The sequence below is a fragment of the Sinohyriopsis cumingii genome, chromosome 9 (assembly GCF_028554795.1).
Source record: "Sinohyriopsis cumingii isolate HCF-2022 chromosome 9, ASM2855479v2, whole genome shotgun sequence".
NCBI classification, from domain to species: Eukaryota; Metazoa; Mollusca; class Bivalvia; order Unionida; family Unionidae; genus Sinohyriopsis; species Sinohyriopsis cumingii.
The window spans coordinates 98,710,554-98,736,304 of record NC_142969.1 but is presented as its reverse complement, the minus strand read 5'-3'; the positions used below and the strand labels follow the sequence as shown (position 1 = coordinate 98,736,304).

At 35.6% G+C, this 25,751-nt stretch overlaps 1 protein-coding gene across 1 annotated transcript in view; it reads left to right on the top strand.

Annotated features, from left to right (window-relative positions):
* Positions 1 to 25,751, top strand: part of LOC149792312 (uncharacterized) — a 162,779-nt gene that overhangs the window by 12,506 nt on the left and 124,522 nt on the right. Inside the window, exon 2 of the mRNA XM_089970887.1 lies at positions 21,840 to 22,100. Within this exon, the coding sequence (XP_089827013.1) occupies positions 21,840 to 22,100 (261 nt within the window). The remainder of the gene's footprint in view (positions 1 to 21,839; positions 22,101 to 25,751) is intronic.

The following is a 25,751-nucleotide window of genomic DNA, read 5'->3' as shown; positions in this document are numbered from 1 at the left end:
GCATCAAGGAAAAGAGTCCTTGATTAGAAAAGTTACCCTGTGTAAAGATACATACATGCATACATACATACATGCATACAGTGTTGCACGTTGGTTAAATTATAAGCGTGACCTTTGATGTACATCTGTATATCTATGATCATCAGGATTTGGGGATTTTATAACTTTACACCTGATTACAGTCTCAGGATTTAGGGATTTAATAAATTTACACCCATGATCATCAGGATTTGGGGATTTTATAAATTTACACCTGTAATTTTGGGGATTTTATAAATTTAAACCTGTGATCATCAGGATTTGGAGATTTTATAAATTTATACACCTGTGATCATCAGGATTTGGAGATTTTATAAATTTACACCTGTGATCATCAGGATTTTTGGGATTTTATAAATTTAGACCTATGATCATCAGAATTTGGGGATTTTATAAAATTTTACACCTGTGATCCTCAGGATTTGGAGATTTTATAAATTTACACCTGTGATCATCAGGATTTGTGGATTTTGTAAATTTACACCTGTGATCATCAGGATTTGTGGATTTTATAAATTTACTTCTGTGATTAACAGGATTTTGGGAATTTTATAAATTTACACGTCATTATTAGGATTTTGGGGATTTTATAAATTTAAACTTATGATCATCGGGATTTTATAAATGTGCCAGGGCACTGGCATTATGGGGTGGTAGAATTGTTTAAAGTGCAGCACTAAATACAAATATGTAGGTAGGTATCCTGGATCTGAAAATTGGGGGAAAAACTGACCCCTAATATAACAAAAGGGGAAAGTTTCTGGCTGTGGGAGATATTTCATGAAGAAATAAAGGTAAGTTTGAAAACTTGGTTTTAGTGTATTTGTTCAAAGTTAGCAGGAATCCCACATTTGCATATCCTAGAATAGACAATCTGCCTTCCCCTAATGTAATCATTAACAGAGGTACATGCACACATTTATATTTAGGTATGCAAACAATTGGAGAGAGAGAATACATTTTGAAACAGATAAATAAGTATATGGTTATTAAGAATAGTGTTCACTTTAGCCACAAAATAGAACATCAGTCTTTTAATAAATCCAAGAGTCGTGTGTTTGATTCCTGCCCAAAACAGCCCATCTTCGCTAGCCAGGGTTCTGATATGTCAACTCTGTCTACATGTTGGCAGGTCGATGCAAATATTTTGGCTCTGTGAATTTCGTTGGATGCAGTGGAAAGCCGCCACATCCAGTCAGTTTAGTTGTTTAAATTTTAGCATTGCTCCAACATGATCAAAACAAGGGGAGCACACAACTGAAATGGACTCAAAAGACTTTCCACTGCTGGTCTGTGTAACGGTTTCAGTCTGGTACATAGTCATGGTTTAGACGTTAAACATACAAAGTATCCTTTTGAAGTCTGTTGCCTGCTATTGGTTAGTTGGCATTTCATAATAAGAGAGGCAGCTTGGACAAGGCACAGAAATAGCTGACCGATCTCCCAATGTGTAGATAGGGTTAACATATTGGAACCTTGGCTAGCGAAGATGACCAGTCCTACCATTAACTGTAAAACCTTAAAGTTGTTGTTAGTCCCCCTCCCCCCCACCATATGCTGACCCACCATTGTTAGCATTACCTTAAGCTGGGACTAGAATTTCACAGATCATTTGTGTACCAGTCTGAACATTGTGTATTATGTCACTACTTTTTGCATATGCATCTGGATACATTCTGGTGCCATAGTTGATTCAGATCAAAACTAGGTTTGTTTCTTCAGAAAACATGGACATTTATTCTGAGAAACAACAACATGAAAACTATGTTTCTGTTTCTTGTACTAAGCTTGATTGCATATATTTGCAATAATTTAGGATAAGCCACTTATTAATGTTTCATACTTTAATGATGTTACATTAATAATATTTAAAACAATGTTTGATTGCTGACTGAAATGAGTTGATCTTGATACACAGATTTAACTGCTCTATCTTATGCAGGTAGGGTTGAATCCAGTGCAAAGCCTTCTAGTGGTTTTTGTTCAGCCCCTTGACAAGATCTGATTTTTATCAGAGAGGGCTTTTAGACATAAACAAACACACTGATTAAACAAATGAGACATTATTTAGTGGACTAGACAAATTACATAAAATTCAAACAGAGAACATTTGCTGTCCCAAAAATCTTCTGGCTGATTCTTGATACTACATTATAAAGGAATACATGTACATAACACATTGTATATACACCTGTATTATATACACCTGTAAAGGGATACATGTACTTAACACATTGTATATACACCTGTACTATATACACCTATAAATGAATACATGTATGAAACACATTGTATATACCTATAAAGGAATACATATACCAAACACATTGTATATACCCATAAAGGGATACATATACCAAACACATTGTATATGCCTATAAAGGGATACATGTACTTAACACATTGTATATACACCTATAAAGGAATACATGTACTTAACACATTGCATACATCTATAAAGGAATACAGGTACATATCACATTATATACACCTATAAAGGGGTACATGTACTTAACATATTGTATACACATATAAACGGATACATTAGTAAAGATGTACATATAATTAATACAATATATACACTAGTAAAGGTGTACATATAATTAATACATTATATACACTAGCAAATATCTAAAATAAATGACAATTTTTTTTTTATAAATCCAATTTTTTACAAAAAGTTGAATTTATTTTGAATATTTTTCACAACATTCCTTTATACTTAATGTATAGCTGTACATACATGACATATGTCAGGCATTTTTATTAAAGTTTCATAAATATAATTAATTTTGTAATATTTTGAAATTAGTTTCAGACAAATACAGTTGTTTTGCTCAAAAAATATTTTGGAATTATTTTGTCATGGGAAATAAAAACATGCTTTTAATATTGTTCTGTTCATAACAAGATTTCTTGTGAACTTCACTGCATTCCTTACTGATGGAAACAACTGAAGTAACTGAATAGTGGTACATACCACCAAATGCTGTGGTAAACCTCTAACATATATGTTTATAACTATCCTTTTTAATGACATTGTATAGCCAGGATTGTGTTGATGTGCCATTAAACCCTGTACCTACCTACCTACAGATATACATGAAGATTTAATTTTCATATCAATGATTAATTATAGCACCAGCAAATTAATGACGCCAAGATAAAAGTACGTCTGATACATACTGGTAATGGAGCGAAAAAAAATATAGAATAGGAAGGTCCTCTAATTTTCAGTTTTTATTTTTTTTTTTCAGTTTGTGTCAGTTCATGTCGCAGTTTTTATTTTTTATCCAGCTTGTGTCAGTTCATGTCAGTTTTTTGTCAAAAGTCAGCAGTTCATGTATGAAAAATGGCACCACTGGTACTGTTTTTTGTGTGCGTGTGTGTGTACTTGACTAAAATGTATATGGATGGAACCATTGAATTTAAGTAGGTTGGGTTCCTGGGTGCACACATTTTTTCTTTGGTATGATTCGTTGTGTCCTAATTGTTTTTTCCCCAAAGGAACAACATAAATTTGTGATATTAGTTCACAGAGAACACAGACACCATGTTATCATTTAGATTTTCAGTATTACCTATGATAGCTTGTTGTTGTTGTTGTAGGGTTTAATGCCATTTTTCAGCACAAAATAGGCTACACATTGCAGCCAGTATATATGGTGGAGGAAGAACCAGGAAAAACTCCGGAAAGAACCACTGACCCACAAGAAGCTACCAGCAAACTATCTTACATAACCACATTGGTTGAGCCCGAGTCTCGAACCCTCGCAGACAGGTGAGATGGCAGTGATCCATAACCGTGAGTGCTTTAGACCATTCGGCCACTCGGGGCCCCTCTATGATAGCAGATTAATGAATTCATGAATTCATCTGGCAATAAATATATTAGGCTTCATTCAGCTTGCAGACTGCCATTAATTGTGAGCTCTGTGAAATTAATGACTTCAGGGATCAGTATTGGTACAGTGAATAATAACTTGCCCATTCGGGTGCAGATAATGCCTGTGTTAATAATTAATCCCAAATAAAATGGTTGTTCCAAAATACCTGAATGAAAACTCATGATGGAGTTCTGTGTAGGCACAATAAATAGACTTCTATATACTATAGGCACTAAAACAACCTTTGATTGAGTTCAAAACAACCCAAGATGGAGTTTTGTGAAGGTACTTAAAACAACCCATGATGGAGTTCTGTGAAGTCACTAAAAGTAACTCTGATGGAGTTCTGTGAAGGTTGTAAAAGAACCCATGATGCGAGTTCTGTTTAGGCACTAAAACAACCCATGATGGAATTCTTTGAAGCCACCAAAACAACCCATGATGGAATTCTTTGAAGCCACCAAAACAACCCATGATGGAGTTCTGTGAAGTCACAAAAAAATAACTCTGATGGAGTTTTGTGAAGGTTGTAAAACAACCCATGATGGGAGTTCTGTGTAGGCACCAAAACAACTCATGATGGGAGTTCTGTGTAGGCACTAAAACAACCCATGATGGAATTCTTTGAAGCCACCAAAACAACCCATGGAGTTCTGCATATGCACTAAAAAACAGCCCATTGTGGAGTTCTTTGAAGGCATTAAAAACAACCCATCACAGAGTTCTGTGAAGTCACAAAAACAGCCCATGATAGAGTTCTGTGAAGGCATTAAAACAGCCCATGATAGAGTTCTGTGAATGCATTAAAACAGCCCATGATAAGAGTTCAATGAAAGCACTAAAATAAACCATGATGGAGATCTATGAAAGCACTTAGTTACGTCAATTCTGATATGTACATGTAATCATTTTTATCCTGAATAAGAACATGAAAAAATGCAACAGTTATTCAGAATATTGAATTAATAATGTTATTTTGAAGGAATTACATAAAAATATTCATAATTATTGTGAGTTAGGAAGCAAGTAATATTCAGTAGAAACCATGCAATGATTGGCAAGAGCCTTGGAAACTGATATGGGCTTCATAAATGTAACACAGGGGCCCTATTAATTTGAAAACTGAGTATATTGTAAGGACTGCAGTATGGTGTATAAGTCGGGTGCTGTAAGGTAATTTGTGTAGTGACAGAAAGTCCCAGTGTATGAGAAAGAAGGTGAGGTATATCCCTGTGCAAATTTAGTCTCATTGTTATGACATATATTTGGTTAGGCAGAGGAGAGGTTTATCCTTGTGTAATTTTAGTCCCATTCTTTTGACATATTTGGTGAGGCAGAGAAGATGAAGTATATCCCCCATGTAATTATAGTCCCATTGTTGTAACTGATATTTGGTGAGGCAGAGGAGAGGTATATCCCAGTGTAATTATAGTCCCATTGTTATAACTTATATTGGTGGGGCAGAGTCTAGAGAAGGTGAAGTATATCCCCATGTAATTATAGTCCCGTTGTTATGACTGATGTTTGGTGAGGCAGAGGAGAGGTATATCCCAGTGTAATTATAGTCCCATTGTTATGACTGATATTTGTTGAGGCAGAGGAGAGGTAAATCCCTGTGTAATTATAGTCCCATTGTTATGACTGATATTGGTGGGGCAGAGGAGAGGTATATCCCAGTGTAATTATAGTCCCATTGTTATGACTGATATTTGTTGAGGCAGAGGAGAGGTAAATCCCTGTGTAATTATAGTCCCATTGTTATAACTGATAATTGGTGAGGCAGAGAAGTATATCCCTGTGTAGTTATAGTCCCAGTTTTAAACTTGAAATTTGAATATTAAGTATGCTGATTAACAACAGACTATTGTAGTGTGTTACACTTACAGCAGAAATGAAAAGGATGCATTTTAGTAGACTGTTGTGTACTTTGCCAGAAATGTAAATGCTGCATTGTACTAGTATGTTACATGCCCTTTTGGGAGTAATGTAAAGGCTGCATTGTACTAGTATGTTATATGCCCTTTTGGAAGTAATGTAAAGGCTGCATTGTACTTGTCTGTTACATGCCCTTTTGGGAGTAATGTAAAGGCTGCATTGTACTTGTCTGTTACTTGCCCATTTGGGAGTAATGTAAAGGATGCATTGTACTAGTCTGTTACTTGCCCTTTTGGGAGTAATGTAAAGGCTGCATTGTACTAGTCTGTTACTTGCCCTTTTGGGAGTAATGTAAAGGCTGCATTGTATTAGTCTGTTATATGCTATTGTGACAGACTCGAATAGGTTGCATTGTATTAGTCTGTTATATGCCCTTGTGACAGAATCAAATAGGCAGCATTGTACTAGTATGTTACATGCCCTTTTGGCAGAATCAAATAGGTTGCATTGTATTAGTCTTTTACATGCCTTTTTGGTAGAAATCTTTTTAGGCTGCATTGTAGTAGTCCATTGCATGGCAAAATTGAATAGGTTGCATTCCATACTTTCGTGAAGTTGGTGATGCTGGTAATGTGAGAGTATATCTGCATTCCAGCACCTTCCACTTCAAGGCAGAATGCACCTGCAGCATCATTTCCAGCAAGTCTGATTATTGATTGATTGTCAGTTGTTTTTTTTTTAATTGCACTTAAATACATGAAAGATTATTGACAGTAAGATCCAGGTGTTTGGCCCAGAAAGCAATCAATAGATTTCTGTCAGAACGCTTGGTAATGATTTAATAATTACACATTCTGTTTTGAAACTAACTGCATTTTCTTTTTATTAGCTGGAGTATTTTGTGACCCTTGTATCACATCTTCCTATTCTCTAGTCTTCCTATTCTGAATGCTTCCTCTGTTCCTGGACTTCTTAGTCTTTTATTCTGAACACGTCATTTATTTCTGGACTTCTGACTTCCATCTTCAGACTGTCCTGTCTCTCCCAGAAAGCTTAATGCTGTTCTCTTTCAGAAATTGTGCGTCCTAGCACTAAAACCTGTCTTCTCTTACAGGACATCCACCTTGTCCCCTTTTCTTGTTTAACGCCGAAAGCACTATTCTTTTTAGGCTTCCTCAAAGCCAAACTTCTCATCTCAGGATTTTGTACTAAAGAATTTAAACTCAGGTCATCACTTTAAATTCACATTACTTCCAAAGTGTATGCCTCAATTTACTCTGACCAATCATACACAGCGGTTCTTACATTTTCCCAAGATAATCTTTTCTTTTGTCTGACAGCCTAAAATCTCTGAACTACGTTGCATATCAATTTCCCTTTGAAAATGATAATTTGACATGGGTTCCTATCAAGCGGTTATGGTTGGTGGCTCAAATGTTTATTTTCTCAGGACAGTGTTGCAGTGCCCTGGTCAAATCTCAATGAGTCAGAGATACTAGTCTTTCAAGTTTAACACTGACATGGTGGGAGAAAAGAAGAAAGGTCAAAGTGACCATTCACAGAGACTCTTCTGGCTTAAATGTGATAAAATTTTAATGCTCAATGCATTCAACTTTAAGGTTTAATACTATTCAAAATTCAACACTTTACATGTTACATAATGACTTCCTGCTTATAACTGATTTGATGCGATTGTAACAAACCTGTAACATTGAAATCAACAAAACACAGTCGGATAATATAAGATCATAGCTTCTAGATCAATGCCCATAATCAAGCACTTACCAGACTCAGACTTCTAGATCAAGGTGGCATTCTACAGTTTTGTATTTTGCATGAAGTTAGAATTTTAAAGAAAAAGAATTTCCCAAGGTTTCCTCACTGGTTATACTAGCTATTTAAAAGAGACCTTGTGTGTCTTAGGTATTGTTCAAAGAACCTTTGTATTCCCTTTATTTTGTTATATGATTGATGGGTATAATGGGTTACAGAGTATACAGCTTGGCCTCCTTACTCCAGGTGTGCATATTTCAAAACCTGCTAGCTCCATATGGTCATTTTCACTTCCTGGACTTCAGAGGTAAAGTGTAATAAAACAGAGACAATACATTTTTTTTTACATTATATGTATGTAGTAATTCATCCATTGCACTTTCAGAAGCTGGTATTGTCTAGTTTGGCAAAATTCATTTTCCCAGTTTTAATAGGTGCTAATGATAGTGTACTTTAGATTAATTCAGGCTGATTTTTAACATAAGGGAGCAGTCATTTTAGTTACAAGTGTGCTTAATTCATGTACAGTTTCCATAAGTACACTATCCATAGAAATGTCAGCCACATTACATCAAAGTAGCATAGCAGTATGTCAACATTCTCTACACTATGCATGTTTTAAATGCAAACAACTTCACCTTACATATATCACTCTCTCAAAAATACAGACTAACTGGTGAGCCCCCCCCCCACCATGTCCATAATCAAGCACTTACAAGACTGAGACTTCTAGGTTAGGTGGCACTCTAGTTTCATATTTTGCATAGGGTTAGAATTTTAAAGAAAAAGAATTTCCACAGCTTTCCTCACTGGTTATACTGGCTATTTAAGAAAGACCTTGTATATCTTAGGTATAATTCAAAGAACCTTTAATTCCCTTTATTTTGGTGTTTGATTGATGGGTGTAATATAGGTTATAGAGTATAGTGCTTGCTCCACATGGTCATTTTCAGTTCCTGAACTTCAGAGTTAAATTGTATAAAAAAGAGCTGATAACTTTTTTACATTTTATTTATTTGGCAATTCATTCATTGCACTTTCAGAAGCTGGTATTGTCTAGTCTGGCAAAATTCATTTTCCCTATTTTAGTAGCTGCTGTGGATAGTGTACTTTAGACTAATTCAGGCAGATTTCTTAGCACAAGGGAGCAGTCATTTTATTTAGCAGTGTGCTTAGATCATGTACAATTTCCAAAAGTACAATATCCAAAGAAATATCATCCACATTACATTAATGTAGCATATAGGTATGCCAACATTCTCTCCATTTTGCATGTTTTAAATGGTAACTACTTTACCTTACATACATCACTCTCTCAAAAGTATAATGACTGGTGAGCGTCCCCTTAGTGCCCATAATCAAGCACTTATCAGACTTAGACTGCTGGATCAGTGTCTATAGTTGAGTGCTTACCAGACTGAGAATTCTAGTTCAATGTCCGTTATCAAGCAGTGGTCAGACTTGGACTTCTAGATCAACACCCATAGTCAAGAGCTTACAAGAGTGACTTTTTGTATTTGAGAAATGAAAGATTTTTAGTCCTAAAAACATTTTGCCAGCTGGACTTGGCGAGGTTGTACAATGGCGGACATGCTGTCTTCGGTACTCCACGTTAATGTCTGCACTGTTACATGCCATTGTAATTGCACGGTATAATTTTCATAAAGCTAGATCTGCAGTAATGAAGATAAACAATAACAACTTATGATCTAATGAAGATAAACAATAACAAACTGATGTAATGTAGATAAACAATAACAACTTATGATGTATTGAAGATAAACAATAACAACTTATAATGTAATGAAGATAAACAATAACAACTTATGATGTAATAAAGATAAACAATAACAACTTATGAAGATAAACAATAACAAACTGAAGTAATGAAGATAAACAATAATAACTTATGATGTAATGAAGATAAACAATAACAACTTATGATGTAATAAAGATAAACAATAACAAACTGATGTAATGTATATAAACAATAACAACTTATGTAATGAAAATAAACAATAACAACTTATGTAATAAAGATAAATAATAACAAACATATGATGTAACGAAGATAAACAATAACAAACTTATGATGTAATGAATATAAACAATAACAACTTATGATTAATGAAGATAAACAATAACAAACTTATGATGTAATGAAGATAAACAATAACAAACTTAAAAATGTAATGAAGATAAACAATAACAAACTTATGATGTAATGAAGATAAACAATAACAACTTATGATGTAATGAAGATAAACAATAACAAACTTATGAGGTAATGAAGATAAACAATAACAACTTATGATGTAATGAAGATAATAATAAACTTATGATGTAATGAAGATAAACAATAACAGACTTATGATGTAATGAAGATAAATAATAACAAACTTATGATGTAGTGAAGATAAACAATAACAAACTTATGATGTAATGAAGATAAACAATAACAAACTTATGATGCTGGCAGAGCTGCAGTGTCTTGGGTTCTCCTTAACTTTTACTCTAAGAAAAAGTGCTTCCACTCTTTCCCAAAACACTTCTTTCTTTTAAAAGTAAAATTAAAAAATTGTTGTTTGAGCAATGCATCTAGAAAGATCTGCAGTGAAACATACTGTATATAGGTAAACCTGATTGTATAATTACGTAACGACTACAGATGGACTGTGACCTTTAGTTTGCCACTGGTACAGGCGGCAATTTCTCATTAATTGGGTGGAAATAAACACTTGTTCATGGAGACCCTAGTGTTGACAGCCTGGGAAGTGGCACAAAGCTTATTATACCATTCAGCTGCAGGCTACAGCTGTTGCATTTTTTTTATGAATGCACATTAGTTCTCTTATCACATGTACTTAGTCTTTACCTTGGTTGATGGTGATCAGAATATGTGGTTTGGATGTATGTTTGAATAGTATCAGAATCTGTGGTTTGGATGTATGTTTGAATAGTGATCAGAATCTGTGGTTTGTGTGTATGTTTGAATGGTGATCAGAATCTGTGGTTTGGATGTATGTTTGAATAGAGATCAGAATCTGTGGCTTGTGTATGTTTGAATAGTGATCAGAATCTGTGGTTTGTGTGTATGTTTGAATAGTGATCAGAATCTGGTTTGTGTGTATGTTTGAATAGTGATCAGAATCTGTGGTTTGTGTGTATGTTTGAATGGTGATCAGAATCTGTGGTTTGGATGTATGTTTGAATAGTAATCAGAATCTGTGGTTTGGATGTATGTTTGAATAGTGATCAGAATCTGTGGTTTGTGTGTATGTTTGAATAGTGATCAGAATCTGTGGTTTGGATGTATTTTTGAATAGTGATCAGAATCTGTGGTTTGTGTGTATGTTTGAGTAGTGATCAGCATCTGGTTTGTGTGTATGTTTGAATAGTGATCAGAATCTGGTTTGTGTGTCTGTTTCAATAGTGATCAAAACTGGTTTGGGTGTATGTTTGAATAATAATCAGAATCTGGTTTGGGTGTATGTTTGAATAGTGATCAAAATCTGTGGTTTCAGTGTATGTTTGAATAGTGATCAAAATCTCTGGCTTGTGTGTATGTTTGAATAGTGATCAAAATCTGTGGTTTGGGTGTATGTTTGAATATTGATCAAAATCTGTGGTTTCAGTGTATGTTAGAATCTTCAAATTTTGCCATAAGCATTACAATTACATATCTGTCTTGAAGAGTTTTGGTCCAGCTTTAGCTCTAATGGTTGTAGCCCAGAAGAGCTTTTGAGATGGTCTGTTGTCTGTCCATAACCTGTCATCAGTAGCACAAGTCTGTGTTGCCAATCCTAACCTGTTTGGAGGATTGCTGTGGAATTGTACACACACATTCATCCCATGGTTTAGTTTGTCCCAGATGAAAATGCTGCTGCTTGTACATCTAATACGGTCATCACGGTGGTGATCTTGAAAATTATATTTTGTTATCCTACTCCTACACGGATGGTCATATATATCATCATGGGATTTTCGCCCAAAATCGTCTCATGATGTCTTGTTAGTCCTTATGAAAATGATGCTGATCTGATGCCAATGTGACCACCAGTAGCAATCTGAGGCCAGTGTGATCACAAGTAGCAATCTGATGCTGATGTGATCACCAGTAGCAATCTGATGCCAATATGACCACCAGTAACAATCTGATGCCAATGTGATCACCAGTAGCAATCTGATGACAACGTGACCACCAGTACCAGTCTGATGCCAATATGACCACCAGTAGCAATCTTATACCAATAAGAACACCAGTAGCAATCTGATGCTGATGTGATCACCAGTAGCAATCTGATGCCAATGTGCCAATGTGACCACCAGTAGCAATCTGATGCCAATATGACCACCAGTAGCAATCCGATGCCAGTATGAACACCAGTAGCAATCCAATGCCAATATGACCACCAGTACCAGTCTGATGCCAGTGTGACCACCAGTAGCAATCTGATGCCAATATGAACACCAGTAGCAATCCAATGCCAATGTGACCACCAGTAGCAATCTGATGCCAGTGTGACCACCAGTACCAATCTGATGCCAATATGACCACCAGTAGCAATCCGATGCCAATATGAACACCAGTAGCAACCCAATGCCAATGTGACCACCAGTACCAATCTGATGCCAATGTGACCACCAGGACCAATCTGATGCCAATAAGAACACCAGTAGCAATCTGATCCCAGTGTGCTCACCAGTAGCAATCTGATACCAATATGACCAACAGTGGCAATCCGATGCCAATATGAACACCAGTAGCAATCCAAAGCCAATGTGACCACCAGTACCAATCTGATACCAGTGTGATCACCAGTAGCAATCTGATGCCAATGTGAACACAGTACCAATTTGATGCCAGTAAGAACACCAGTAGCAATCTGATGCTGATGTGATCACCAGTAACAATCTGATGCCAATATGACCACCAGTAGCAATCCAATGCCAATATGATCACCAGTAGCAATCTGATGCCAGTATGACCACCAGTAGCAATACAATCTAGTTGGTCATAAATGAAAATGGCGTCATGCTGATGTCCAACATGTCAACATCTTAAAATGTTGTTCTAGCTACTCCTCCTGTGTCTATGGTCATATCAACATATCACTAAAAAACTTCTTATAATGTCCATCTGGTACTGAATAAGACTGGTGCCTATTTGACTGTGTTCACCATGACATCCATCTTAAAAATCTTATCACAAATGTACTTGAACAGAAGTCATATTAATACGGGGTTTTCACCAGAAGACTTCTTATGATGTCCAGTTGGTCTTGACACATTAACCCATAGAGTGTTTTGTCATTTTCGCCTGAAAATCGAGTAGGAAACACATTTTGAAAGCTATTTCTGAATAGACTCGAAAACACCAAATCCCCAGTGATCTTTCAATAACATACTGCCTAGTTGTGTTAGAAACATCATTTTTCATTGGCTATTTGACTCGGGCATGAGCAGAAGGGTAAAAGTAAAAATGGTGCCTAGCTGATATCCAATAAGGACACCACAGCAGCCATCTTGAAAATATTGTTATCTTTACTCCTCCTGAATGGAGAGTCATATCTTGAAAATAGTGTTATCTCTGCTCATCCCCAAATGTTTGTCTATATCAGCATTGGGGTTTTACCAGTAGATGTCTTGTGTTACCTAGTTCAAGGTGCTAGTCATACAGCCACTATGGCCACCATACCAATCTAGCTGAGTGGATGGTCATTATTACATGGGTTTTTCACTACTCCTAAACGAACATGGTGAAAACTGTACATCCAGTATGACTGCCACAGTGACAGTAAACCTTTAAAATTGCCTTGTCATAGATTACTGTTATCTCAGAAAGAAGTTGTTTAAAAAAGCGATTGACCAAATGCTTGCTGAAAATGTCATATAACCAAGTGACAGCCTTTGGGGTGCACCTAATTAAGTTTTGTAAAGAATTGCCCTTGGGCTGCGCCTAATTAAGTTTTGTAAATAATTGCCCCCTTTGCAGTATGTTTGAATGCTAATGTTATGTTATTGATCATTTGATTAAAATGATCAGTTCTTTGTCAATCTACATGTAAATGGGAGTCATGGTGGTTAGTTCTTAGAATGCTGGATGGAGCCAAGTTAGCATTGTTGGTAGAGTGTCAGGCACTTGGTTCCCATTTCCTTGGCATGATATAGCCAATAATGTGTTAAAAGTGTTGGTAAACCAACAAGACAGTACATTGTTGATACAGATTTTAACCAAATTTGATGAGTTTGGTTGCAGTGGTATGTCTGTGCTGGATACTTTACATACCATAGCACTAAATGATCTTTCATGTTCTGATGTGCATTAATTAATCAGCCATTTTTCATTCAGTGTTGGTGTGTGATCAGAATGAAGAGAAGATGTTATCATCCCATCAAATCATTTTGCTTATAGGATGAAAAGTTGTGTAGAGTGTATTATAGTTAATGGAAATGGTGAAAAGTCATGTATAGTCTCATGGAATTAAGAATACTCTTGATGTTTGTATCATGTTTTTATTATCAGACTGATTATCAGTTCATCATGAAATTACTTGCTGTGCCAAGTACAATATCAAGAACACAGTCTGAGGCAGACACAGCTATTGGATTGCATGTTCACTAATTCCATAATATTTTGCTATTTTTTAAACCTTTATCACCAGGAGTGTAAATTTATCTGCCCTAAGCCATCTCCAGTGATCCAGACTGGCCTTCTTATCAGACTGGTTTAGAATTATCTCCTGAATGCAGCAATGCTTACAGCAGCATGCTTCACCATGATGTTACTTGTGTGTAGACGGGGACTGGTCATAGGAATTCTGACTCTAGATACATAGTATGGAGAGGGTGTGACATGAGTGTTCACTTAATATAAAATTATGAGAGTAATATTGTAAATATAATGTTAGTGTTGTAAACAGAGACAACTTCTGGCATCCTACCAGTTCTTATCAGCAGCCAGTTCTAGTCCTGCTTCTTAAAAAACACAAGCATGTATTTTGAAAGCAAAATTATTTATTATGAAAATAATATTTTAGTTTGAAATTATTTATGCATTTTCTTATCTTTCAAAATAAGTTTGAAAAGATGTAATCAAGATCAGCTTGTAAACATGCTTACAGTAAATTAGAGATTGTTATGCATTCAACTAGAAAAAGCTTGGCTAGTAGAATTATGCTTGTGCTGAATTTGTACTTGTACAGTACAAGGGGATGGGGAAAATGTTGGACATGATACTTGTACGGTACAAGTGGATATGGGAAAACGTTAAATGTTGGACATGATACTTGTACAGTACAAGGGGATAGGGGAAAATGTTGGACATGATACTTGTACAGTACAAGGGGATAGGGGAAAATGTTGGACATGATACTTGTACGGTACAAAGCAAATAAGGGAACATATTAAACATGATACTTTTACAGTACAAGGAGATAGGGGAAAATGTTGGACATTATACTTGTATGGTACAAGGGGATAGGGGAAAATATTGGACATGATGCTTGTACAGTACAGGGTAAATAAGGGAAAATATTAGACATGATACTTGTACAGTACAAGGATATAGGGGAAAATATTGGACATGATACTTGTGCTGTATAAAGCAAATAAGGAAAATATTAGACATGATACTTGTACAGTATAAGGCAAATAAGGGAAAATATTGGACATGAGACCTGTACAGTATAAGGCAAATAAGGGAAAATGCTTGACATGGTACTTGTACAGTTCAAGGCAAAATAGGTACATGATAACTGCTATCGGGTCCCAAAAAATTGTTTTTTCCCTCTGTATTTTATAGTGCAACTAGAACTTCCAGATTATGTGGTATGATTGTAGAGCTACATCTGCCTACCTTTCTATAATACCACCCACTTTAATGTATCATACATGACCTTGACGCTACAGAGCTCGGCAGTAAGCTACTACCTCCTGCCACGAAAACTCGTCACCAGGGGTTAATGTGTTAAGTGCAAGGCAAATAAGGGAAAATATTGGACACATGTACAACTCAAGGCAAATAAGGGAAAGTATGGGACACTCAGCTTGTACAGTACAAGGCAAATAAGGGAAAATATTGGACACTTTGTATACATGTTGAGGACGGCTAAATAAATGTACAAATTTAACCTGATAACAGTATTTAGCAAGAGCATGTATTTCATATGTAACATCAACTTTATAACGGTTTGGAGATTGATCAGTTGGTATAAATTTGGACACTGACGTAAGTTATGATTATCTTGATCACCGCTTCTGATATAAGTCTAAAAATTTGAAGAAAAATGACCCTGAAGAGAAATAAAATGTCACTTAGAAAAATGCACCCAGAGACTCAGAGGAAAAAACAAAACAAAACAAGTCACTTGGATCAATATATTACAGTTCGATAAAAGCAGTTGATAATGGTTTCTGTAGGTCAGTGGTTCACAACCTTTATTTGCTGCAAACCTAAATTGGCCATCAACAGGAACACCTGACCCCACAAGCTTATGATTTTAAAATGATCATGACCCATCACAACCTTACAGAGACCCTCCCATTTCCAGTGACTCGGATTTGGGTTGTGACTTAAGTTTGGGAACCACTGCTCTAGGTGAATAAAATTTGTCTCCAACTTGAGATATTTTTAAAAAAAGCAGCCTAAATAGTGCTTGATCAATTTATACAGCAGTTTAGATATAAAGGTAAACTTCAATCTTGAATTCATGAAAATATTCTGAAAGTTTATTTTGAAGTGAAATGTTTGTATTTATAAGTTGTATGATGTCATACAGCATTTAATTTACAAGAGTAGAAAGTTTTGAAGCCAGTTGCATGTTATTAATGGAAACTTATTCATCATGGTGGTTTTCAGCATGGTCATAAGTCTCAAAGCGTTGTGTATAGTCACAAGTCCCCTACCCTATATGGATTGCAGTCTTGTGTGGTCATAAGACACAAATCCTTGTATGGATTGCAGTCATGCATGGTCACAAGTCCCCAACCCTTGTATGGATTACAGTTATGTGTGGTCACAAGCCCCAACCGTTGTATGGATTGCAATCCTGTATGGTCACAAGGCCCAAATGCTTGTATTGATTGCAGTCATATATAATGTCACAAGTCCCTAGCCCTTATATGGATTGCAGTCCTATGTGGTCACAAGATGGTCACAAATCCTTGGGTATGGTCACAAGTCCCCAACCCTTGTGTGAAGTTCAATGTGACTCAGTGTTATGCGTTGGGGTGGGGTGCTTCCAAATTTATTTGAATTACTGTGGAATTCCCACCCTGGCTCGTTTTGTAGGAAGTGAAATTAGTGATAGAGAGAGGTAAAGCTCCAAGCTCCCACTCAGCAATACCGACAGTTAAATTATTAAGAACACAAACGTGAAATCCAAAAGAATAACAATTTAATACAAATTAATGATATTAAGTTCTCAACCAATCTGCTTCATCTCGACCATGTGACAACCTATTTCATCACGTGATTTTAGTGTGAGATGGCTTTCCCCTGTACTTGGTTTCTACTCATCTGTGTTTACTACGTCAATTGCTTTTCTCCTTCCGGCGTTCTCCGATTCTTCCTGTCCTCTTCCCCTTTTGTCTTCTTTTCTCCTCCTCCTTTTCTTTCTCTCTTTCTCCTTCAGCGAGGCTTGTTCCCCGCCTACTTCTATTCTCTATTTCTCCTTCTACGAAGCTTGTTCTCCACCTACTTCTATTCTCTATTTCTCCTTCAATGTAGCTTGTTCTCCACCTACTTCTATCCTGTCTCTCTGAGACTCGGGACTTGACTACTCTGTCCCCAAAAGCTTCCTACGAAAAACACAAGGACGTTAGCATTTGTGTTAGTTATCTCGCTCACACTAAATCAACAATCAATCAATCATCAGATCAAGGTTATCTACATCTTTGGTCATGCATTCGTGCACATCGAAAACACACGTTCTTATAGAAACAACGTTGCAATAAGAGCGGTATCCTACTTATCATAAAGAAATCACTAAATTGCGTCACATCAATATATATATATTTCCTTAATCTCATTATTCTCAACAATATCACAATAATCCGACGCATTTTTGTACATTACACTCCCACAAATGTACACAAATATTCAAATATTCATATTATTTAAATTTACACACCACAACTATTTCCAAAGTTACAATTTAATTCAACAATTGCAAAATCTAGAATATCACATTAATGAATATACTAGTTTACTACGAAGTAACTAAATAGCGAAATACAATATTAATTCTGACGAGCGAGCAATCTACATAATCATAGCTCATTTCACAAGTACGCATGTAAATTAAACAATGCAAGGGTAATTCTACATGCTAACGATTCTAGTACGTAAATATACATACTGCACTTAATTACAATTACAATGCCGTAACATTCTGCAACAATTGAGCAAATAACTCACTGACCTTTATGAAGCTTTCTGTCCTTAGAATGTACTAAGAGTTTTCCCGCCAAATTACAAGTGGCTCCCTCAGAGTGAGTATATTCTGCGTTACCAGTATGACGGCTTACAAATCAATAATTTGTTATTAGTCCGAATGACTGTTAAGTTCTGGTTCGAATTGATGGCCCCACCCTTCCTCAGTTCTGATTGGATATCAATTCTACCCCCAGTCGGTCCAGATTAACAGATGAGCCTCAGGCCATCTGTCAAAGCGGGGAGATTTACAATAGCGTTGAGGGTCCTTTGTTCTTAGAACAAAGCTTCTAATATCTGTATGCTAGTGTTAACACCTAACGGGGCGGCTCTTGTACAAACAAAAATCACCATAACAGTGCAGGGTCGACATACTCATTGCGCTAACCCATTCCTTTGTTCCTGACTTAGGTAATCGCGGGCAGGCAAATGTGACACCTTGTATGGATTGCAGTCATGCAAGGTCACAAGTCCCAAAACCCTCGGGTATGGTCACAAGTCCCCAACCCTTGTATGGATTGCAATTCTGTTTGGTCACAAGTCACAAATCCTTGGGTATGGTCACAAGTCCCAAACCTATGTATGGATAATTGTATAATGACATATTTTCTGTAATCATTGGGAACTTTATACTTTGCATAAATCAGATTGCCCTTAACTCATTCGGCCCCAGCACTGTTTTCAGTATCTCTGCTGATATGCCTCAGAAGCACAAAGCTGTCTAGCTGCTTGTGCCCCATAGTTTTTACTTGTTTGAAAACATCGTGCACATGCATTCACTCTTACCTTAATTTCTCTTCTTATATCCAAACAAAATCCACGAAATTTTCACCATTTATTTCAAATGAATTTGTCGACACAATGTAATTTTTTCCCTATTTGTCGAAGTCTTTCACAACTTATTTATACAGTATTTACAAACTTATGTGCAATGTTTATCCGCAAGAACTCTGTCATCATCGCTGTCAGCATCATCATCTTCGGACGATTCAGTCTCAGAAACTTCTATGTCCAAATCTAAATCTCACAAAATACTCAACTGCTGAACATATCTTTCCTCAGCTTGCTCAATATTTTCCAGATCAAACCCGAGAAACTTCATATTTTTGCTCTCATCAAAAATCACTCTTCCGTCTGCCATCATTTACGATTTTTCATGAACAGAACACGTATAGTTAAACCGCTCTCAAACTTTAGCCTTTTGCTTCTGAACAATTCAAATTTCCACAAATGAAAGTAAAATCATTTCTGATTGGTTTAATAGTTGTTTAGTTCTTGGAATAAACCATTTCTAACCAATCAGAGACGTTGTATCTAACACACATTCATCACGCCTGGAGATGGGATCGGCCATTGAATGCAGTAAACAATTCACGACATCAGGCGGGATCGGCCAATGAATGCAGAAACCGGATCACGCCTACAGACGGGATCAGGGCCGAATGAGTTAAAAGAGTACTTTTGTGGACTTTAACTTTTTGTGCATATAAATTTTGTACTTACCATCTTTTTTGTATATGTTGTACTTTGCAAATGTTCAGAAAATTGTATATTATATTTTTATCCCCAAAACTTTGTGCAAAGTGCGAAGACATTTTATGGGGCCCCTGGTGGCCAAATGATGTATAGTGCTTGCCATTAGAATCACTGCCATCTAACCTCTGACAGCCTGGGTTCGAGTCCTGGTCTCTGCCAATGTGGGTATGTGAGAAAGTTTGCCATTATCTTGCTGTGGGTCAGTGGTTCTTCCAAGGGTTTTCCTGGGTTCTTCCTCCACCAGTTATACTGGCTGCCATGTACAGTATAGCCTGTCATGCACTGAACATTTTTGTAAAACTGAAAACAACATCAGCTAGAAATTACACAATATATGATTCACACATATTATCATTTAGGTATAAAAATGGAGTAGATATTAAGAACGGTACTTTATATTTTTCACTATTCTTGAATTCATGCAGCTTCAGAAAATGATTACACACTGTATGGATGGCTTTTGTTTTTACTGTTCATGCTGTTATGCATTTCTTTTTTTAATTTTTTAAATTCATTATATGCAGTGGGTTATGTACAATTGTGTTTTGTAGCTGACGCTGTCCAAAATCAAGTTTGTTGTTGACCTAACCAGAATGATTTTAGTTTTAATTCTGTAAACAACCATTACATATTTCTAGGTTAAATATTAGGATGATTTTCTAGGTCTGAGTGAAGGACATTATGTTTACCATTTTATTTATTATTATTTCAGTAATAGACTTTGTATAATTATTGCTTGGATTGTTCTGGAAATTAATTTTTGTCCTACATTATGGCTTTTATTTTGTATTAATTTTAAAACTTTAATCTTATTTATCTAGAGATTATTTATTCATGCTGTAAGATCTTGTTGTATTAAATGTTTGATTTGGGCCAGAATTTATTTTATTCAAATTATTCTTTTCGGAAACACAAAGTGCTCTATAATATTCTTGGAAAGATACATCAACTGGGAATTATAGTGAATTCAAACAAGGAAACACATTCAGCATTGGAAATTATTTGGAATTGCACAACTATCATAATGTTTATTTGGAAGTTTATTTATTACGACTTATACTGGTAATTCTAGGATTATTTGGGAAATAATTTTCATACTTTAAGTTCTTTTTACATTTTCACTTTGTGATCCTGGGAAATAAATTATTTGTTGAATTTTACAAAGATGGTTGTTTCTCAATGTTTTCTGTTATTTTAAGACGAGTTGTAATAGTACTGGGTGATCCTCAAGCTTCCAAACTGATTATACGCTGTATGGATGGCTTTTGTTTTGGCTGTTTTTACTGTTTGATTCTCAAACATCAAATTGATTACACATTACATAAATGGTCTTTGTTTTGGCTTTTTGTACAGTTTATTCTAATGTTTCATTAATCTTGTAAAATATAAAGTTCGGTTCTCATAATTAGAACTGCAGTGAATTAAATATTTTAAGAGCGTAATATCTTTTGATGAATCTTGTGGTCTCTATGATGATGAATTATTGGCCCAGTGAACAGTGATCATCCTGTGGAAACAATAGCACCAATTCTCTAATCCAGGAATTTGAAGTACTGTCAAGAATTGAACTTCGCATAAAATATTTTTATAAAAATGGATCTATACATTCATAAAGCCATACTGTACCCCTGGTATACCAGTCCCCTCAAGAATGAAATGTTTTGGGATCCTGAATTTTCTTTCTTCTAAAATTTCAGATTATATATAGTTAACAAATACTTTACTTGGATTGTCAGTTAAAAATGTCCCAAGTGTAAGCAAGGTTAAAAGAATACATGACATTCCAACATGATTGTCGTTACTGCATAAAAAAGAAGCAGCTTTAAGGTAAATTATTAATAAGTACACGTTTGTAGATAAGCCAGTTAAGAAAGATTGTATTCATCTGCTCATTATATAGTTGTAATTGATGCTATTCATTTGTAAAAGTGATCCATACAGTGTTGGTTTTGAATTTTTTAAAAATTACATGGACTTTATTAAGCAAGCTTGTTTCCTCACTTTTGATGCTGTGCTAATGGAGACTGCATTTTTATGTGGAATAGATGTATTTATGTGACTAGATGCGCTTTTCGATAGGAACCCACATTGTTCAACTAATCTCTTTTATTATATGTTTTAAAAAACCAAGTTTTCTTAATGTGCACACACACACACACACAGATGTACTTTTATAATTTCATGATTGTATTCTCTAATAAAATTTCTGCATGACATGTTTTAACTACAGAGGCTTGGTAAAAAATATGTAATTTGCAGTCTTTCTATCTCTAGAATTTGTTCTCTCTTTTCAGGAATCATCGATGATGATAAGGGGTTTTATTGTGCATATAGCAATAGAGAAGTAACAGTGACTAATAACCACCAGAATCCACTATGGGTTGCCACTACAGATTCCAGCCTTGGCAGACATTTTGAGTCCCAGGAGCAATACAGTCATCAGCCAGATCCAGTGAATGGCCACGAGCTGTGCACAGAACAAACGACTGGCCAGAAAGCCTGTTCCTCATTTTGGATGCGAGATAAACATGGCAAAGTCACTCTGGTCAAGCAGGGTAGGCTTTATGTTAAATAATGTAGTAACTCATTGCCAGACTCCACACCTTATTTATATTAAATAGTGTAGTAACTTATTGCCAGACTCCACACCTTATTTATATTAAATAGTGTAGTAACTTCTTGCCAGACTCCACACCTTATTTATATTAAATAGTGTAGTAACTTATTGCCAGACTCCACACCTTATTTATATTAAATAGTGTAGTAACTTATTGCCAGACTCCACACCTTATTTATATTAAATAGTGTAGTAACTTATTGCCAGACTCCACACCTTATTTATATTAAATAGTGTAGTAACTTATTGCCAGACTCCACACCTTATTTATATTAAATAATGTAGTAACTTATTGCCAGACTCCACACCTTATTTATATTAAATAGTGTAGTAACTTATTGCCAGACTCCACACCTTATTTATATTAAATAGTGTAGTAACTTATTGCCAGACTCCACACCTTATTTATATTAAATAGTGTAGTAACTTATTGCCAGACTCCACACCTTATTTATATTAAATAGTGTAGTAACTTATTGCCAGACTCCACACGTCTTTTATATTAAATAGTGTAGTAACTTATTGCCAGACTCCACACCTTATTTATATTAAATAGTGTAGTAACTTCTTGCCAGACTCCACACCTTATTTATATTAAATAGTGTAGTAACTTCTTGCCAGACTCCACACCTTATTTATATTAAATAGTGTAGTAACTTATTGCCAGACTCCACACCTTATTTATATTAAATAGTGTAGTAACTTATTGCCAGACTCCACACCTTATTTATATTAAATAATGTAGTAACTTATTAAATCAATGTACTGTCATGTCATTATTAAATCAGTGTACTTTTGGTTACCCAGTCATGTCAGTATTAAAAAAAATGAAAGAGCAGACCATGCTGCCAAAATAGCTTTCAACCATCTAATTTTGAAGTACCATACACTGATTTTAAACCTGACATTAAATCGTCCTTATTTAGTATTTGGCAGGCATCATGGAATATTGTCAGTAACAAGTTCCATGTTGTCAAACCCTCCTTAGGTGAATGGTCTCCTTCATAGAGAACCATCCATAAAGTCAAGGTAGTCATTGCTATGAATAAGAATTGGTCATATTTATATAAACTACTTCTATGTATTAAAGGGCAAGACAAACCTGAATGTTTCTGGCAACCAGTTATTACCATTCTGAAAGACTGATTCAATTTACAACCTACACACAAAATTACTACAATTTTCAGGTTCTGGTGGCCTAATAGCATATGCCTCGGATGTGGGAGGACCCTAAATATCTTCTTTGATCTATTTACACATTATGCACAGCATTTACATTCCATTTTGATCAGGAACTTAACATTTTATCCTCAATCAATCAATCAGCCAATCCATCAATTAACCAATAACTAAACAACACAAGGCAAGACATCTTAAAAATGGTCCTGGCCTAACCAGATCAGAAATGCTATGTATCTCTCACTTTTTGTGGTTAATGCACACCAATACTAATTTACCGATGAGTAACAGCATAGTGTCCCTATTGCACACCAGTACTAATTTACAGATGAGTAACAGCAGTGTCCCTATTGTACACCAATAATAATTTACCAATGAGTAACAGCATAGTGTCCCTATTGCACATCAATAATAATTTACCAGTGAGTAACAGCATAGTGTCTCTAATGCACACCAGTAATAATAATTACTGATGAGTAACAGCATAGTGTCCCTATTGCACACCGATACTAATTAACAGTGAGTATCAGCATAGTGTCCCTATTGCATACCAGTAATAATTTACTGATGAGTAACAGCATAGTGTCCCTATTGCATGCCAATAATAATTTACTGATGAGTAACAGCATAGTGTCCCTATTGCATGCCAATACTAATTAACAATGAGTAATTGAATAATAGCAGTGTCCCTATTGCATACTAATAATAATTTACTGATGAGTAAAAGCATAGTGTCCCTATTGCATACCAATAATAATTTACCAATGAGTAACGGCATAGTGTCCCAATTGCACACCAATACTAATTTACCAATGAGTAACAGCACAGTGTCCCTATTGCACATAAATAATAACTTAATGATGAGTAACAGCATAGTGTCCCTATTGCATACCAGTAATAATTTACTGATGAGCATCAGCATCGTGTTCCTAATGCACACCAATACTAGTTTACCAATGAGTAACAGCACAGTGTCCCTATTGCACATCAATAATAATTTACTGATGAGTAACAGCATCATGTTCCTAATGCACACCAGTACTAATTTACCGATGAGTAACAGCATAGTGTCCCTATTGCACACCAATACTAATTTACCAATGAGTAACAGCATAGTGTCCCTATTGCATACCTGTAATAATTTACTGATGAGTAACAGCACAGTGTTCCAATTGCACACCAATACTAATTACTGATGAGTAATTGAATAATAGCATAGTGTCCCTATTGCATGCCAATAATAATTTACTGATGAGTAAAAGCAGTGTCCCTATTGCATACCGATAATAATTTACCGATGAGTAACAGCATAGGAGAATTTTTTGATTATGCAGTGATGCTGCAAACAAAAGTGTCCCTATTGCATACCAATAACTGTTTATACCAATTAGGCAATGATGCCTCTTTGCTGTGCAAATAAAGGTGTCCCTGTTGCATACCAATAACTGTTTATACCAATTAGACAATGATGCCTCTTTGCTGTACAAATGAATGTGTCCCTATTGCATGCCAAAAAACTGTTTATACCAATTAGGCAATGATGCCTCTTTGCTGTGCAAACAAATGTGTTCCTATTGCATACCAGTAACTGTTTATACCAATTAGGCAATTATGCCTCTTTGCTGTGCAAACAAAAGTGTCCCTATTGAATACCGATAACTGTTTATACCAATTAGGCAATGACACCTCTTTGCTGTGCAAATAAAGGTGTCCCTTTTGCATACCAATAACTGTTTATAACTAATTAGGTAATGATGCCTCTTTGCTGTGCAAATAAAGGTGTCCCTGTTGCATACCAATAACTGTTTATACTAATTAGGCATTGATGCCTTTTTGCTAATTAGCTGAATGTGTCACTGGGTTACCAGATATTAATTTAAGTATCCCAGACCTTGCATTTTGGTAGCCCTTGGCTGGCAGATTTGTCAGATGGATTTCCCTGGGCTGCAAGATTTGTCAGATGGTAGTCCCTGGGCTATAAGATTTTTCAAATGGTAGATCATGGGCTACAAGATTTGTCAGACAGTAGTTCCTGTACTTCAAGATTTGTCAGATAGTTGTCCCTGGCTTACATAATTTGTCAGATGATAGTCCCTGTACTTCAGAATTAGTCAGATGCTAGTCCCTTTGCTACAAAATTTGTCAGATGAATTCTGTGAAATTGATTTTTTAGCTCGCTTGGCTGTAAGGCTAAGTGAGCATATGGCATGGGTCCAATTTTGATCAAATTTGGTAATATCCTTTTATATAATTAAGATCTCTGATGAGTTTGTCAGTGACTGAGATCCATGCATAGTAATTACACTCTGTTACGTTTGACAGTGATTGAGATCCATACATACTAAGAACACTGACACATTTGACAGTGATTGAGATCCATGCATACTAAAAACACTGACACATATGACAG